Source organism: Mauremys mutica, chromosome 9 (genome assembly GCF_020497125.1).
Source record: "Mauremys mutica isolate MM-2020 ecotype Southern chromosome 9, ASM2049712v1, whole genome shotgun sequence".
Lineage (NCBI taxonomy): Eukaryota > Metazoa > Chordata > Testudines > Geoemydidae > Mauremys > Mauremys mutica.
The window spans coordinates 57144191-57162712 of record NC_059080.1 but is presented as its reverse complement, the minus strand read 5'-3'; the positions used below and the strand labels follow the sequence as shown (position 1 = coordinate 57162712).

The following is an 18522-nucleotide window of genomic DNA, read 5'->3' as shown; positions in this document are numbered from 1 at the left end:
GGAAATATAACGAGGAGGAGGACTGAAAGAAGGAGAAGCACAGTCTAAGGGGGCAGCGGGGGCTGGAGTGGAGGGATGGGGGGGACACAGTCTGACCGGGAGCAGATGGGGGTTGGAGGGGTACAGTCTGACCGGAAGGGGGACACAGTCTGACGGGGCATATGAGAAATGAAGGGCACAGTCTGGCTAGGGAACATGGATGTGGAGGTGACAGGGTCTGTCTGGAACCATAAGTATGGGGAGTGCAGGGCATAGTCTGACAAGGGTTATGAGAGTGGTGGTGGGGAACAGTCTGATGGGGACACAGTCTGACATGGGGTTGTACGAGTCAGGGCACAGTCTGATGGGATGAGGGTCAAAATCTAATGGGGGGCACAGTCTGACTGGCAGGTATGGGGGTGAGGAGCACTGTCTGACTGGGGGCATGGGAGTGGGGGGCACAGTCTGACATGCGGTTGTCGAAGTTGGGGCACAGTCTGACTGGTAGATATGGGGGGGCACAGTCTGACCCAGGGGGATGAGGGCCACGGGGACCAGTCTGGTGGGGGGGCCCAGCCTGGCTCGCGGAGCCGGGGCAGTGCCGAGGGCTGGCTCCGGGCGCTGGGCTCTCGGACCAGAGCCGGCCCAGCGCGGCGGCAGCCCGAGGCCCGACCCGCGAGCCCCCCGCCCCCCGGCCGCGCCGCACGCACCTTCTGGCGGATCTGGCCGGACGTGGAGACCTTGCGGATGAGCTTGTGCGGGGAGCCCGGCTCCTGCTCCGGCTCGCTGTCCGACGACTCCTCCGCCGTGGCGGCGGCAGCAGCGACCCCGGCCTGGGGCCGCGAGGCGCCCGCCGCCGCCATGCTGCAGGCTGAGGCGCGGAGCCGCCCAGCGCCCCCTAGCGGCCGGCGAGAGGGTCTCTGTGACGCGCCCCCTGGCGTGCAGAGGCGGAGCCGCAAGGTCCAGCCGGGAGACACCCTCCGCCCCCGCCAACATCCCGGGCTGCGAGAAGGGCGCAGGCCCAGCGCGTGTGCTCACCTCGGGTAAGGTTCTGGGGTGGCCCTGGTCTGTCTCCTGAGGGCTCAACGCCCCCGCCCCCCACTGTGTGTGTGGGGGCATCAGCACTGACCCCCTGCCCCACACATTGGCTGGGGGGAGTCTGGCCACCCCCAGGAGCTCTCACCCCCAGCCCCTCTGTCCAGCCTCCCCACTGGCCCCCAGCTCTCTCCCTTCAGCCCCCCCTTGCCCATCTCAGTTCAGTCCTCCCATTCGCCGCCAGCTCCCTCTGTTCAGCCCTCCCCCCACAGCTCTGACCTTCATCTCTACTGCTGAGACAGGCACACCACTACCCACGTGACGGACCATCCTCGATGACTTCCCCAACACCAGCCCGGACAGTACTGATGCACAGTGGCATTCAAATCCCAGTTCTCTAGTCAAAACCGGCGCCGTACTGGCCTGAGGCACTTTCACTATGACTGTGGACAATACAATGTCCCATGTTCCCCCAGTGCTGAAGATTTTTGACCCTTTCACTGCATTCCCAACCTCCATCACACAGAAGACCATCCCCTGGGGCCTCCTTGATGGACTGTAGAGAGATGAGAGCTTCTCCACAACTATGAGCATAGAGACCCAGAAATTGGAAACGCCCTCCTGGCATCACTGTGCACTGGTATTGGCAAGAAGATGCCAGACTCAACTTGTGGATGGGCAGCTGAATTAGACCATGCAAATCATCATGGGAACTTTAAAATCAACACCTCTACCGTGGCTTTCTATATTAGCAAACATCAAACCTCCAGTTATCCATCGAGATGTAGCCACAGCATGATAATGTAAATGGTTCGAAGACTACCCAGCACTTCCCATCTGGCAGGCTATGGCTAACATATGCCAAAAATGCCTGAAATTGCAAAAACGACCATGGACCATACGTGACCACCTCATGTCTCTGGATCTGACCAGGGAATGGCAAAGTGTCTGGAGCTCACCTACCATTCCAAATAAGCACATTATTATTGAGCCAACAAGGCGCTGGCTTAGTTTTGATGTGCCACGCTGACTTTGGACCACACTGAAGCACATCCAACAAAGTATGGAAGATGCTGCTACTTTATGCACAAGTGGAACATCAAAGACTCCCCTTCATGCGACTGTGGTGTGAACATCCAAACCATCAAACACGTTATAACACAGTGCCCCAAATATGGATTCAAAGGTGAACTGGACGATATCCACAGTGTCAAAGAGGAGGCCTTGAAATGGCTCATGGACCTATAACTGCAGCTATAGAATGTTGCTCTGCAGATGCCATATGCATGCAAAAGAGAGAGGCCGTCCTCATTCAACAGTTTGTCCTACATCGTCCCCCAGTTCCCTTGATTCATCCCCCCAGCCTCCCCTCTGCTCCTCCTGAGGCTCTTCACCCACCTCCCCAGGCCTGGGGGGCTGCAGCAGGGTCCCTCGCCCCCCTTGGCTCCTACCCAGCCCAGGTGTTGCAGTGGGAGGAGCAGAGGAGATGACCTGTGGCTCACAGGAGGGGAGGTGGGAGAAGGGGGCAGCCCCACATCAAGCTACAGGACTCTCTCTCTCCTTCCTCCCCCCACTCCTGTGCAGGTTCATGGGGAGAGGGAGTAGAGCTCAGTCTGGCCTCTGCTACAGCTCTGATTGGCTGCTCTTCCCCAGGAGACAAGGCAGGGGGGCAGACAGCCAATCAGGGGGCTCCCCTTCCCCCCCACAGGGCTGAAGTCCAGAAAAGGGCTGAAGCTGCTCAGGAGGTGCGATGGGGTGGGTGAAATCCCCTGATGCAGGAAAAAGAAATCAGGAGAGTTGGTAAGAGGGTCAGTCTGCTCCCTCCGTCTCTGCAGCACCAGTCCTGGGGAGGTGCAGAGGGGGATGAGGAGCCCTGGAGCTGCAAACCCCTCCCCTAGCCTGCAAAGGGAAGAGGAGACTCTGCGGGGCCCAGAATCACCAAACTCTTTACATTTGGGAAAGTGGGCAAAACTAACAGTCAGACACACACTGGGGTGGGCAGGGGAAGGTCAGAAAATCAAACCAGATCAAAAAGAACAGTATCTTTTAAAACCCTCATGTTGGGGGTCTAATTAATAGTTTTTGAACTTCTGGAGTCCACAACCCTGGTATCTATCTATTGCCAGCCGTAAGTATTTAAAAATCATGAGTCAGGTCTAAAATACAATGATTGGCTTAAAGCTCATGAGATTTTTAAAAAAATATGGGTTTTTTATTAGCTTTCTGGTTTTCAAGCTTTTCTCTATAAGCATGGGGGCTAGAATATTTTTTTTTAATGAAAGATTTTTACCTACTCAGAGGATTCTAGTAACTGAGGTGCTACAAAAATCCCCAAATAGTGTGCAACTTACACTAAAATCACATAAGTTGGAAACACTACACAATAGAAAGTGGAACCAGGTTTAGGCACTTTTTAGAGAACTGTACCTTTTAGACAAAGGATAGATATAAGGCAAAGACCAGTGAGGTCCCATCAGTGGTTTAGAATGACAGAACAGAAAGATGAATGAAGCTGTGAAGCAGGTAGAAAGCCTTCATTTGGCCCCACAGTTGCCATTGTGCTGACAGATGGGAATCGAAGAAGAAAAAGGCAGGTTGGCTGATGCAGCAAGAACTTGCCTTGAGATCTGTTGCTTCCAGAGCTGATCAGGTTGGCAGTGTTGTGACTCACTAACCCAATAAACAGCATATTCTCCCACTATAATACACGTTTCTGCTTCTGCATTTCTCACCCTCCCTACAGCTTCTACCCACTACTGGTGGCCAGGGAGGCTTTACTCTGTCCCGTTCCAATATAGGACCTGACAAGCGTCTGTATTCGAGCACTGATTGGGAATAAAGCACTGGGTTGGCAGTAATTGCCAAGAGAAATTGAGTGAGCATGCTCAGCTCTGCCATCTCAGCCCCACACTCATCTAGACATAACTTGAATAGAAATCAAGGGACATTCATTAGGTTATGCTCTATTGGCAGGGCATGCTTAATGAATAGGGGCATACATTTGTCTCACCCCTAACTTGAGACAAAACTGCTGACCTTTAGGGTTCCCCCCCATAACAAGGTAACAATCTTTGTAGCCTACATGATTTTTCACTCCTGTATGATTTTTCACTAATTTGACTATATATATTTCCAATATAATCAAAGGTGGGAGAATAACCTGGGCTGGGTTCTGAATGGTTTTAAAACATTAAATAGAATTAAATACACATTACAAAATAAGGTTTTGATCAAAATAATGGGGCATCAGGCTTTCAGCATTTTTTAATCAGCCTTATTAATAATGTACTGGAACAAAGAATTACTGCCGCCTAAAAGAGATTGTAACTTGGCTGCATGAATGACTTTTGGGAAAATTAAACAATCAAATGAGATTATGCAGTATTTTTGATAATCTGCAGGGTTTTTTCGAGGACGGGGAAGAGGAAGTAGGTAGAACAGTTATGCTGGCTTTGTTCTTTCCTTTGAGAAATTCCACAGGTAGACTGGGCAATACAGTTACTTGACTCATGTGTGAGATGCTAGCTTGTGTGTAGGTTTCTGAAAGGAGCTTGCCTCTCTCTTGCAAGACTGTGTAGTCTTCAACACAAGTAGTGTATTGATACCACTCTGTTCCTTCATCAGACCGAGCTGGAGTGGTAATTTTGCTTACACAGCATGTGACTAAGACAAGGGCATACATTAATATTTATCATACAGTAACACCTAGAGGCCCCAATTGAGAACTGAGCTCCATTGTGTTCAGACACAGAGTAAAAGATCGTCCCTCCCCTGAAAGGCTTGCAGTCTAAACAGACAAGACAAACAAAGGGTCGGAGAGGAAACAGGCACAGAAAGGTGAAGTGACTTGCCTAAGAAGGTCACACAGCAGGTCAGTTGGAGAGCCAGAGATAGCAATTGGGTCTCTTCATTCCCGCCTCTTCTAGAGGAAAGTGAATTGACTGAAGATAATTTCAGATAAAGGTGAGGAAGTGCTGGGGTTGAGGGAGCAGCAATCTCTAGAGAATATGACAAGGAAGAGATCAGTTCTTGCTTGTTAATGAATGCACGTGACATTTGTCACCAAGGTATGCCAGAATTGCCCCCGATTTCCAGGTAGCTGCAGTAATCAGAAGTGTTTACCCATGTAGGCCAAGGCCTTGCCCGAGTTCTCCATCCCTGTGTGCCCTCAAGAATGAAGTATCACACTGTATTCTCTATGGGGATATGTTTGAAGATTCCCTTGGAAGAACTCTATCTGTTTCCATAAAGCACTATGTACATCATCAGCAATTAACAACAATAAACTTCAGCTAGGGTAGACTGCTTATTGTGTTGATTACGTGTGCTGTGTTAGCAGCATTGACTGATATTTTCCTGCATACAGCTCAAAGGCAGGGATGAAAGTAACTTAAAGGACTTACCGGTACGCCGGAGTCCTGAGCAGGGGTGTGGCCTCAACCGGAAGAGGTGGGACCTTTCAAGATTTAAAGGGCCCGGGGCTCCCCGCTGTCCCCACCTGAGCCCGGCTGCTGGAGCTCAGACAGCACTTTAAAGGGCCTGGGGCTCTCTGCAGCAGCTGGAGCCCCGGGCCCTTTAAATTACTGCCGCGGAAGCTGGTCCAGTCCGGCATGGCGGACCGGACCGGCTTACTTTCACCTCTGCTCAAAGGGTTGACTTTGATTTATAGAGCCCTAGAGGGGTTGTGTCTGGGCTACCTTAGAGAGCTTCTCTCTGCTTCTGCACCATTCTAACTATTGAGATCAGCTGGTGCATGCATAGTAACAGTCCTCAGACTAGAGTGCAGTCTCCCAGGAGAGGGAGGAGACAGAGCACGCTCTTGCCTCTAGAATGTGTTTCTCCTCTTGTAGTAAGAGGAGGCCCTAAGATATAAACCTTGGTATCAGAGGCCTGAGGCCTAAACTAAAGTAATGGTCAAGACTTTGCTAACATAAAGCAAAGTTAAGCTGTGAGCCAGAGGCAGGCCCTGCTCACAGAAGCTGGCAAGGAAAAGGCTGATGCTGCAAGAAGATACGTACCTAAAAGGTACTGAACACTAGGTATCAGAACATTCACATACTTGCACATTCCACACAAATAACAAGGAACAGGCTGGCCAACCCAATGACAGGGGCAAAAGGGTAATATGATGGATAGAGTTGTTTTGTTCGAACCAACATGTACAAGGTGAGAGGCGGCACCTTACTACGTAGAGAGGTTGCACCTCATACGTCAGGAGTGATGTGTAACTTGTTTGTACCTGTGTATAAGAATGCATCCCTGGGGTGGTGTCTTTGTCCAGCCGAGGGGGCAGTGGAAAGTCCCACCACTGACTGAGCTGAGTCCATTGCCAAGAGGCACTTTCTCGTAGTATGCCCTGAATTAGGCTAAGAAACCTACAGGGAACTGCCATTGTGTCCGAGGTCGCAATAAACCTAGTCGACGTGACTTTGCATCTTACGAGACTCTGTGGTTATTGGGGGTTCTCATCGGGTCTGCTGTGTCAGCTATCTGTGCAGAGCTGGGGCAGCACACAGAGGGAACACACGCACGCAGCCGAGTGATATCAATATTGGAAAAAGCAGAGCACCACACCGGTAGCATCTGACAACACCCCTTAGTCCAACACATCAAAGTGTTGTCCTTCAGGGAAGGATGAAGTGCTCATCTATTCAGGCTTTTGCTTGTGGCCAGACACATTTTAACTGAAAAATAAGTAAGACTGACACCAACCTCTGTCATTCGCTTGCAACCATTTCCACTCCTAAACTCTTCCACAGCAATCTAACTGAATTTCTAGGTACAACAACAGAATGAATAGCAACCAGTTTGCTTTTCCTCTTTCCCACCTACTCAGGGTGACAGCTGGTTCCTGACACCAAATTGCACTGTATTTGTCAATCTAAAGCTATGCTTTTCTGACTCTGTCTTTCCATACACCATCCTTCAGTTATGCTGTTAGCATTAGACAACCCAGCACTGAAATACTCTCTAGCAATCTCCCAAGAGGCCTAAGGAAAGCCTGCCTATCTAATGCATGGATGGCTGGTGTATTAACTAAAGGTTTTTCCAGTCTTCCATTCAGAACTTCCACGTGAAGGAGATGGGATAGAGGAAAAGAACACTTGTCACCAGGGTAAAACTGGTTCCTTAAATCCGCTAAGCTTTCCTGGCTGTTTAACTGATTATGGAATTTATGTTCAAAGCAGGCAGCTTCGTATACACTTGCATTAGGAAACTTTAAAGCTATCATAGTGTCTATATAGTAATATAGAGTTATGGGAATCTCTTCTGTAAATGGTCAGTTAGCAAGGTTCATAAAAAAAGTGTATTAACTTAATTTTAGGTTCCTGCCACTGGTATCTCATTTTTGTTACATCGAAAATGTAGCACAGAAAGCCTCTGAAGGCAGAATACACTGGAAATGACAGAAAATCATCAAGAACGCTGACAATCATAGAAATGTACGGCTAGGAGGTACCTCAAGAAGTCATCAAGTCCAGGCCTCTATATTATAGCAGGACCAAGTAAACCTAGATCCTGTCTTGGTCCTGTGCCTGACAGGAGTTTGTCAACCCTGTTTTTAAAATCTTCCCATGAGGGAATGCTACAATAAGCTTAAACTAATTAAAAAAGAATAGAGGGCATCAGCTAAGAACCTAGAATGAAAACCAACTAGATCAAAGACAATTGGATTATTCTATTACAGCTGTAAACTTCTGACTAGCAGTTGAAACGTTTGATTTCTTAGAAGACAGTGTAACCTCAGAACCAGAATGCATGAAAGATAAAAGGCTAATCACCCTGAAACTAAAGACAAAGGTCAGCATCTTTTGGTCAAGGGACAAGAAAGTTCAACTTCACTTGCTGAGAGCTAATGAGCAGATTGAAAAAGCTGAATTCTCCTCCCTCCCTGTAAGAGAGTTAAAAGTGCTAGTACAAAGTTAGTTGCTGAAAGTCTTAAAATATTTTTCTAGGCCAACCTGAGAAAATGGATACTAATCATTAAGGCTGCAATTCTTTCACTGAGGTGGCAGAAGTAATCTGTTTTGATCTGTTTGCTATCTTTTGTAGTTAATACATTTGTTTTATGTTTTAATCTAATCCAGTGAGTTTGGAGTGAAGTGTATGGGAATCTTAGCTCAGAGGGACTGTTGCATTTCCTTTCCACATGGAGGGGGAGGTGAACTGGATAATAAATTCATAGTGGTTGGGGTTTGGACCAGGGCAGGACAGTATGCTCTCTGGGATCCTAGGCTGGTTGTTATTGTGGCTGTAGCCTCTCTATTATTGGTTCACATGTAGTGGCTGGTTAGCGAGCCTGCATGTAACTGCAGCTGGGAGTATCCCTGACTGTGTGTATGCTGGTGGAGTGTAAGACCGGGAGTAGGTCTGCAGCATATCACAGCAGCACAGTGTGAGAGGGAGCCCAGGCTGGTGGGTCAGAGGGCTCAGTGGTACCCCACTTACAGGTGGCACCATGGGGGGAACCTGTCACACCAACTTTGATAAACAAACACAGTTGTGACAAAAAGGAGTAAAATAAATTAAAATGCAGTGTGACACAGGTGCATTAATATGGTTGGGGTACGTCATAGCCTAGACATCGCTGGCTTTGGTTTTTTGACTGGTTTTGGTGCCTTAACTGAGGCACAGAAACCTAAGTCTCAGCAATGACAAACCAGATAGTTCTCTCTGAAGCTATGTCTACACTGCATACCGCTGGTGGCAGCACGCAGGGTAAGTGTAGCTACATGCCACAGTGAAAAGCAGGCTGTGCACACACTGCAGTGCGTAGCTGCATATGTCAGGGAAAGATTTCAGCTTCTCCCCACTGTCAGAGCCTTTCCCCACTGGGAAGTCTTCTCCTAGGGGGAGGGAAGTCTCTTGCAGCAGGGAGGCAGCGGGATGCTACACTGCTAATAGCAGTGCAGATGGGGAGGCCTGGCTCGGGCAAGCAGAGAACATATATGGTACATACTCGCCCCCCCACCCTTCAGGCATGTCTTTACTACCCGAAGCCATGCCTCACAGCTACACTGCTATCTATACCCATGCTAGAGAGCTATACGTATATGTGAGCTCCCTGCCACCAGAAGCAGCATGCAGTGTGGACCTACTTTGATAGGGGTAGAGGGAGTACCCGGGCTCTTCTTTTAAGCCACCTGTTAGGGAGCATTAGAACCCTGCATAAAGCTGCTCAGATCTTTTGTGAGCTATCGTGATAAATGGGCTTGTTAACACCACCAGAATCCAGATGAGCAATGGCAGCAGCCTCTGCTCAAGGAACTAAGGGAAGATGTAAGGAGGCCATACAGGAAGCCCTAGGAACAGCCTGGCTGGGGAGAAAGCTGAGGTGGAGGTTTATGTTCTGTTATTACCATAGAACGCCCAACCTAGGAAGAGGGCAACTTTGACCTCATCCAGCTGTGCAGTGTATTTGGATCAGGTTGAGAATGACACCTACTCAGAGCTGGCTTTATGAAAAATACTGCCCATTGGTGAGGAAAAGGACTTCAACAGCCTCTGTGTCCCTGTTTCCACTGCTGTTCCACAGGGTCCTCTCCTGTTAGCTGAACTAAGACCCAGAAAAGAAGCTACTTAATTGCATCTTCCCATGCCTGGAGGAGGAAGCAGATTCATATTAGTGAATTTGAGATCACCATGCAGGATATGATGGAGGGAGAAATTAAATTAGGGACTGTCATTGGGTGGTCTCCCAAGCACCTCCCACCTAGCCTCTGGGATGGCCCCTTGCCTCAGTTTCCCCCTTCAAGGGGCTTTTTCAGTAAATCACAAACCCTTTTGTCCCTTCATAGCCCTTCTTGGGTTCTGGTTTGTTAAATTAACAAAACATTCAACATAAAGTTCTCAAGTCCATTTCCGGGCTTGTGTCTCATGCCCCAGGTTTCCCTGCTGATGCCTTACTCACTCCAGCAGCTTCTATCCACCACTCTGTTCTTCCTGGGAACGAACTCACTCTCCCTGTTCAGGACTAGCAGCCCGGCTTCTTCTTGCTGCTCTTTACAGGGGAATCCGGTAACCCTGTGCTCATGTGTGCTTTCTTAGTAACTGGGGTTAGGTGGCCCCACTCTCGAGCTCTTAATGGGGCAAGTCACCCTGGTACGTTGACATTTGATTAAATTGACAGGCACCATATTTAGAACCAAAAAGGATATTTCTATATATACATAAAGCAGTTAGCCAGTGGAACTCATTGCCTCAAGGAATCATTGAGGTCAAGAGCTCAGCAAGATTCAAGAAAGGTTTAAACAGTTATATGGATAATGAGAACATGCAGAGAAACAATAGTATCTTTAAAAAAAATCCAAAGTTTGGAAGAATATAAACACTCACGCTTTAGGGCACACAAGCCAGTCTCTAACAGATGGATGTTAGGAAGAAACCTGCCTATGGGAAAAATTATTACATAATTGTCCAGCTTTGGGGTTTTATTGCACCTACCTCGGAAGCATCCAATATTAGCCACTGTCGGGCAGGGTACTGGACTACATGAAACCCTGGTCTGATCTGTTACGGCAATTCCTGTTTGTGTGCAGGAGTTTTGGTTAATGGGGTAAAACCTTCGGTTTAATGTACAATGCAGATTGCTCATCCATCTTTACTAAGGTGGCTGTTTTCCACCTTGTTAAATGAGCAGTGTAGCACAGCATTACAAGCAGTGCGGAATAAGTTTTGCAAAATATACTGCTGACTAGAGACAAAGCTCTGATTGAGAACCACTGGGGGAAAAAAACAAGACTGAAGCAACGATCATGAGATCACAAAACATTATCAGATTTTGCTAGTGCTAGATTGCAGTCCTTCAGAAAGGGAAGTAAACTGCATGCTTTATGGCAGGGGCTGGACTCACAATGCAAATCTTATTCAATGACCTTGACAGAATTTAGATCCAAAAGTGATCAAAAGAAAAACAAACAGCAGCTCCTTGTAAGCCATTGAGGGGCTCTAGCACATCACCAAGGGCTGGCTAGGTAACCCTTCAAACCATTCCTCCCCTTGCTCAGATTACACAAGTAGTTTGTTGGTCAAGATAACCAGATCTTAATTAACTAGAATTTTTGAGTCAGTGGCTCTTTGATCTAACATTAGGCTAAGCAAACTACGAGAAAATTCAGATGCTACAGATACATCATCAGTTTGGCTTTAATAACTTTTTTATTTGGTAGCATCGTAAATAAACATTGACTCATTATCCTCTCTGTTCATCTCTACTGGCTGAACCACAGAGGTTTGAGTCTGTTACATCCTGTGGCTAACAAAGCCAGGTCTTTTAGTCCAGGCAGGAGAGGATCATGCTTTTATATCCACTGCTCCAGAGTTTGATCCCTGCTGCTGACAGCGCACCTAGAGATATCACATTACAACAGCAAGACCTGGCAGTTTAATACAAACAAAAAACTACATCCTAACGTGTTTGTAACTACCATCAGACACCACAGGTCCTCCAGAAGCCTGTTCTCCAAGTCACTCATCATTTGGAGAAACAGCCTTATTCTCATCTTCATCCAAATCTTGCAGCTGTTGACGAGAAAACTCTTCAAATACCAGGTCTTCATCCTGGGCACTGAAATGAAGGAAAGACAGGCCTTTCAAAACTGCATACCCCCTTCATACCGAGCTCAGTTTTCCACTGGGAGCCCTTCATCGTCACTTCTCTTTTCCCCTTACATGCAGTGCCCTCTCACTTCACCAGTGTTGTCTTAAGTCCTGAACCAAAGCCCCCTGAAATCAATGGGTGTCTTTCCATTGACTTCAATGGGCTTTGGATCACATGCCTACAACCCAGCCCTGTTGAGCCAGCTGGCACAGCAGTCAGCAGGTGTTTTCTACACCAGTCAGGATAGTAGCCATGGAAGTTTACTAAATGCTGTAATGTCCTTCCCTGCTGAATAGCATCATCTCCAGCTGAACAGCTTGGAAATGGGAAGGGCCTTTACAGACTACTAGAAGTAGCCTGTGGAACAGGTCTCATCTTGCTCATTCTACATTACAGTTCTGGACAAGACTAAGAGAATTTCAGATGCATTAATTCACCAGGAGCTAGAATGACCAGCGGGACAATATTAAAAAGAAGCTTCATACCTCTCCATCACTGTAATTACCAGCACGCATAAAAGAGGAAAGAGGAGACACAGCAGAGGATTAGAATAGAGTTTACTCTAAAGCTAAACAGGAATCTCACAAAATAAGAAGAGACAAAAAGATAACTGGTTTAGGAACTGGTGTTTTTTTCTGGAGCTTGAGGAGCAACCCAGAAAAGCCTTATGTCGTGAACTCTATCTCAGTGGATAAAATAATGGTGCCCGGATGAAGCAAAATTAAATCACTTTAGGGCCTGTTTACATGTGGAAACAGACTGGCATAGCTACAGCAATGTAACTATACCATAGCTATAGCTATACCAGTATAACTCCGCATGTGGACACTCAGGGCTTGTCTCCACTTACTGGGGGAATCAACGCATGGCAATCAATCCACCGAGGGTTGAAGACCCACTAAAATCGACCGCCACTCACTCTCCCGTCGACTCTGGTACTCCTCCGGAACGAGAAGCATAAGGTAAGTCGACGGGAGAGTTTCGCTCATCGACCCAGCGCAGTGTATACACTGCAAAAAGTCAACCTAAGCTATTCGTGTAGCTGGAGTTGTGTAACTAAGATTAACTGTGCCCCACAGTGTAGACCTGCCCTCGGTCGGAAATAAGAGAGTTTATTCCAGTATAATTACTTGAAACAGAGTAATATGAAGCTAAAGCTCTTAGTGGAAACATATTCCATTAGTAGAGCTCAGACATCAAAGGGGCTAAGGAGCTAAAAAAAACTTCCCATGCTGGCTTGCTAGGAACAACTGCTGTGAAAGGCGTCTGTGTGCTCACCTATTAGTACCAAGCAGAGGTGATACTGTTTTGTGACATGGTGTTCCTCTTAATTGGTCTGTCACTCTTATTTAAAATAAGTAGCCAGCTTGAACGGGGAAGAAGTCATTAATAAGCATTAAGTCAATTAAATCAAATGCTGTACAGAAGACAGAAAGTGGTAGGGAGCACATTTCAGCTCTTTTCTTTGGTAGCTTTTATTTTAGAGTGCAGAGCTCAGAATTTTACACTTGCTTAAATCTTACACTTAACCCTTTGGCACTAGCTGAATGCATTCACATGATGAGATTTTAGCCTATGCTTTCCCAGTGAGGCAGCATTCACTGCTGCGCGCTTCCCTTTCGCTAACTTGGTGCTTTCAGCGATCTCTCCATAAAGCAGTGATTAAGCAGAGTGTACTGTGTTGTGGTGGTGGAGGGTTTTTTTGGGGGAGGTCTGCTTTTCTGGTCACTTTAGCTCACCCAGTGACATCTGCATCACCCACCCATCCCACCGAGCCTAATTGCAGCCAGCTAGGCCAGACTGTCCCAGAAGTGGTCAGTGATTCTGGGTGTCTTAGTAACTTGGTGCCAAACTCAGGACACTGAGCTCTAGACTCCCAGAGGTGTTAAGCATATACAACTCCAGCTGAAGTCAATGAACGGATGATTCTCAGCACTTCTGAAAACCAGGCCTTTAAAGCGCATCAGACCCAGCACCCATAAACAGAACCGCCTTTTTTAAAGCATGGGTCCTTTTTTAAAGCATGGGTCTGCGTTTGTATTTCATACTCAGAGGATCATTTACTGTACTCATTGACTCCATTAAGAAATCTGGGATGTATGAATCTCGCCCAGTGGTCCACGCTCAATTGAAAGGAGTTGGAAATTAAATATTTAGAGCAATACGTTTAGAACTGCCATCATACACCGTTTTGCTTTTGAATCAATGGTGTTATTTTTTTTCCCTTAAATACAGTCTTTTGCTTTTTCTCCCATTTGAAGTATGATAGTTACTAAGGAAACGATGACATCACTGATGTGGGCGAAGCTTAGTGGTATCCATAAGTGCAGTACGCAGTCAATTTTGTATAATGGGCAGGGGGAAACACGTACTGTTTTATTCAGATTTAGAGTTTGTCAGGAGACGGGTTACATAAGTAGGTACTGTGCTATATGCAGCACCATAACGCCCATGACACACTGCTAGGTAAGATTATGTGCCAAAAGATGCAATTATACTAATTTTAGTTTAAAGCAGCCTCTCTTTCCTACAGGCTCATTAGCTAAAGGCCAACACACTCTAGCAGGGCTTGGGCCAGATTCTTGCCCCGATGCAATGTCATTCTCTGCCTCTTAGTTCATGTACAATTATCATGTAGCTAAAGTTATCAAGAGCCTGAACAAGACTATGCAATTTCTTGCAACAATCCAATGTCTAAATAAATACAACTCGGACTTTCAGATTTGGGGGTGTGGGTTGTCTCACAGGACAAAAAATAGTATTTCATCACATGGTGCTATAAGCTTGCATTGTGCAATCAGAGCAGTAAATCTATAGAATTAAAGTTGGGACAGATGGTAATTTCTATTATAAGCCTGATTTTATCCTCTCCTAGCTCTTGGGGGGGAGGTGGTGAAGCATGTTTACTGATTTTTTTTTCAATTTTAGTAATTTTTGAAAGTTACTATGTAGCTAAGTGTATTACAGGTATGAAATAAGGTTTAAAGAGATGCAACCAATGTGTACACACTGTATGAGAAATCCAAGGCACTGAGACTATACAGAAATCTGAGAAAGGAAAGGTAGTAATCCGTTCCTGTTCATCCCCCAGGCATAGAAATAAAAAAGGAGAGAATAGTTATCAATAGCCCTACACTTCCGATATAAGCTTTTAACTTTCAAAACAGCACTGTATCATTTATAAACACATTTAAGGGACAAAATCTACTGATGCAACTCAGCACAGCTCCATTTATTTCAATGGAGCTGTGCCAGCATGGACCAGTAGAAAATGTGGTGAGAGAAAGAGACCAAATCCTCGACTGCTTCCTCTGCTTCACACTTTGTTTGAGATTCCCTAGGCTCAATTCATCCCTGCACAAATAAACATGCTGATACTGGATACATTCTATTTACTCTGACCCTGTATAATCCTGGGTGAGTTTTTTGGGTGGTGATGGGGCAGGGGGAGAAACAGAGGTGGAATTAGCTTAGCCCAGCCCAGCCCACTGAGGGCATCTTAATATGGTTTTCTCCCCTGGCATTTTAATCCCACTATATTTTTGGCTTTATAAGGTGATCTCCTTCCTGTTTCTCAATTGCATCCTGCCCTCCCTTCCCCCCCCACCCAAAAAAAAAAAAAAAAAAGACAGCAAAGTAAGTAGGGAGGCACAACAGACAATTGGTAACTTTTAGCTCATCAGCAATAATGAAGGGAACAGAAAAGATGAGGTTGACAACTGATCTCAAAGTCCCCACACAAACGCATTTATCTATCCCTCTTAGAGGTTGCACAATCAGCTACAAGAATTAGTCTATCTCCTGGTGCTTCTAGATTCCCTAAACACTGTTTGCTGCAGCTCAATCTCTGCCATTAACTTTTGATCCACTTAATGAAATAACATCTAATTTGGAACTAACGAAGCACATCTTTTTTCTCAGAGTTCAGTGAAAAACTGGTGGAATCACTATCACAAATCAAAAGCATGAAATCACTAACAGGAATAGTGACTAGAGATAACACAGGAAGCCAGAAACTGCAGGATCTGGAAAGATTTTTAGTTTACCATCTTAATTTGGTAGGTTTAATTCTCTATTGTGGGACCCTAAAACACACATGTTGTGTTTCTAAATCTGCTATGCAGGTTTCAAAGGGACTTTATTTTATTCATTATGTTTTCCTTTTTGAAGCTAAGGCATTTCTTTCCCCAATTAATTGCTTTTAGGGATCCCTACACAATTACTGGTGAGTCTGTCCTATTATTAAGTTACAGAAAATCTACTATTTTCATCTGTATGATAACCTAAAAATGAACTGTTAGAGAGGACTGTGATTTAGCAAATGATATATGGGCTGCTTCTTTGGTAAGAGGATGTGGTGGGGGAGTGTTTGAGAGGGATGTTTTGCAATCCTGAATTTCCAATGTATCTTTTTTTTAAGGCCAAGAAAAAAAAGATCTATACTCTGGCTGAGACTGGATTGAAGTAAGAGGAAGACCCCATGGCTCTGGCATTAGCGTTTTCCCATAGAGGCACCAGGCCTACTTCCATTGTTAAGTTGCTGAATGTTTGAACATGAGGGCACGTGCGCACACATGCTTATGTAATGAACTGTAGCTCCAAACAAACACCACAGCTGTCAGCATCAATCAAACCTGTAATCTTCAGTTCCCATTCTATTTGAATTATAGGAGTAACAATTAGGTATCCAGAAAGAAGTATCTTTGCTGGGATCAGGCCCCAAGCTCGTTCACAGTAGGACGAAGTATTACACTCTCCCAGTCGGATAAACTAATCCCAAGCATCTGAGTCCACAAGAGTTCAAGTCCATCTAGAGTGCTGTTTTGCAAAAATCAGATTTGATCCCCAGTGTTAGCCATGGTATACATACAGATGTGCTCACTGTTTGTTACACTTAGGGCTCATCTTCACTGCAACACCTTAGCCTGAATCAGTACAGTCAAGTTAGCCTAGCTCAAGTAAGAGTGGCCACACTGCAAAATGACAGGCAAGCTACACAAAGCAATTGGATTAGCATCTGAGTTGTGCAAACAGTAGATGGAGCCTATAGCTGGTCACTGCTTTATTAGCTTGAACATCAGCAACACTCAAACTTCAACTCACACCCAGATGGGCCAGCTAGCTTGAGTTTAAAGCACCCTTTAACTCGAGCTACAGATGTATTTGTCAGGGCCGGCTCCAGACCCCAGCGCGCCAAGCGCGCACTTGGGGCGGCGTCCCAGTGGGAGGGCGGCAGGCGGCTCCGGCGGACCTCCCGCAGGCATGCCTGCGGAAGGTCCACTGGGACCGCAGCTCCGGTAGACCTCCCACAGACGTGCTTGCGGAGGGGCCGCTGGTCCCGCGGCTCCGGTGGAGCATCCGCAGGCATGCCTGTGGGAGGTCCACCGGAGCCACGCGGCCAGTGGACCCTCCACAGGCACGTCTGCGGGAGGTCCACCGGAGCCGTGGGACCGGCGACTGCTAGAGCACCCCCCGCGGCATGCCGCCCTGCTTGGGGCGGCGGAAATCCTAGAGCCGCCCCTGGTATTTGTGGACAGGAAGTGGGTTAGGGGTAACAAGTTATATCTTGACCCAACACTGCAGTGAAGACAAACCCTTAGTTGTGGAAACGTTTTTGAGGAATAATTTAAAAGAAAACAAACAAGCAAACAAAAAACAATTATGTCTGAAAGGATATCTACTGAAGTCACTAGAACTGAAAAGCTAGTAAGTGTTCCCACCCCCAAACCCCATTTACTTACATTGTGCATTTGATAGCAATTTGGGTAAAGTTTGCAAAAGTACCTATGATTTAGGAGCTTTGTTTTGCTTTCAAAAATGACTCAGGGCCTCCTAAGACAATGGGACTCAAGCATTTTCAAAAATTGTGCTCTACATGACTCTGGAGCTGAAAAATCCCATGGATTTTCAATGAGACTTTGGCTCCTTAATCACTTAGGCATTTGAAAAATGTTACCCTTGAAGATCTCCAGTCATTTCCACTGTTTCCTCTGCACAGTTAATCAGTTTATCCCTTGCTGGAAAGACCCTTATAAACATCAAGAGGGGAAAAGGAAAAAATAGTTCTGATTTCTGTAAAGCAATCTTTAGTTTAAAAACCCCTATGATATTCTATTTAAAAGGAGATCAGCAATGGAAATTTTCCAAAATTAGCAAGTTTATTACAAATATAAGGTTGGCACAATGTCCCTTATAACGTCTCCCCCCCTCCCTTCCACGTGTGTGTGAAGGTGCCCTATTTTTATATTTTATACATGTGCATTGAGAGAATGTATGTGCCAACTTCTTGAAAACATGGAAGTGGTCTTAATTTGAAGCACTCTGCATCTATTCAGATGTGATATCTGCCTGCCCTCCATTTCTCCTGATACTCTAAATTCTTCTACCAAAATTATCTGCCTGAAGTGTGGGGAAGTAGAAGAGGGCTTTGCTGACAGCATGCGTTCAAAAAAAAACCAAACCAAAACAAAAAAACCACACCACACCATGCCACACAAAAAAAATCATGCAATTAAAAAAAAAATCCATGAGATTTTTGGTTCTTTTGATTTTCCTCCTGCTTTGAGCCCTCCAGTTATACTCGCTAATATTTTCAAGCTTTTCTCTGCAGCCATGAGAGTTAGAAATATTGTAAATGAAAGGTGAGATTCTCATGCGCTCTTGATTCCAGCCATTGAGGCTTTTAAGAAAGACTCCAAAACATGACAACACTCATGATGATAAAGTCACAACAGTTTGCAACACTGTCTTCTTTAATCTGCTTGCTTGAGGAGTAACAAACCGTTTGTTACTCATTCCCTCCCCCGAAAGTCAATGTGCGAAGCTTAGAGTTTTGTGTTTCTCATATATTTGTGGAGCCACGTGTCTCCTTAACACTGCTATGGAGCACACATTTCGTTCAAATGCTT

At 46.0% G+C, this 18522-nt stretch overlaps 2 protein-coding genes and 1 long non-coding RNA gene across 14 annotated transcripts in view; 1 reads left to right on the top strand and 2 right to left on the bottom strand.

Moving 5' to 3' along the window:
- DGKD (diacylglycerol kinase delta) overlaps positions 1-893 on the bottom strand; it is a 118790-nt gene extending 117897 nt beyond the window's left edge. For 2 of the 3 annotated variants that reach the window (XM_045031322.1, XM_045031323.1), the window contains exon 1: positions 690-893. In XM_045031322.1, the coding sequence (XP_044887257.1) occupies positions 690-842 (153 nt within the window). In that variant the 5' untranslated portion in view covers positions 843-893. The remainder of the gene's footprint in view (positions 1-689) is intronic. The other variant, XM_045031321.1, reaches the window with a different exon arrangement.
- Positions 894-930: 37 nt separating this feature from the next.
- LOC123377944 lies at positions 931-2330 on the top strand. The gene is made up of 2 exons (XR_006582393.1): positions 931-1022; positions 1317-2330. It is a non-coding gene; the product is annotated as an uncharacterized LOC123377944 (long non-coding RNA).
- An 8765-nt stretch (positions 2331-11095) lies between these two features.
- The window catches only part of SAG (S-antigen visual arrestin), a 30328-nt gene continuing 22901 nt past the window's right edge, over positions 11096-18522 (bottom strand). For 4 of the 10 annotated variants that reach the window (XM_045031120.1, XM_045031122.1, XM_045031121.1 and 1 more), the window contains exon 16: positions 11098-11581. In XM_045031120.1, the coding sequence (XP_044887055.1) occupies positions 11376-11581 (206 nt within the window). In that variant the 3' untranslated portion in view covers positions 11098-11375. Of the gene's footprint in view, positions 11582-18522 lie in introns of all 10 variants that reach the window. The other 6 variants (XM_045031126.1, XM_045031127.1, XM_045031128.1 and 3 more) reach the window with 3 other exon arrangements.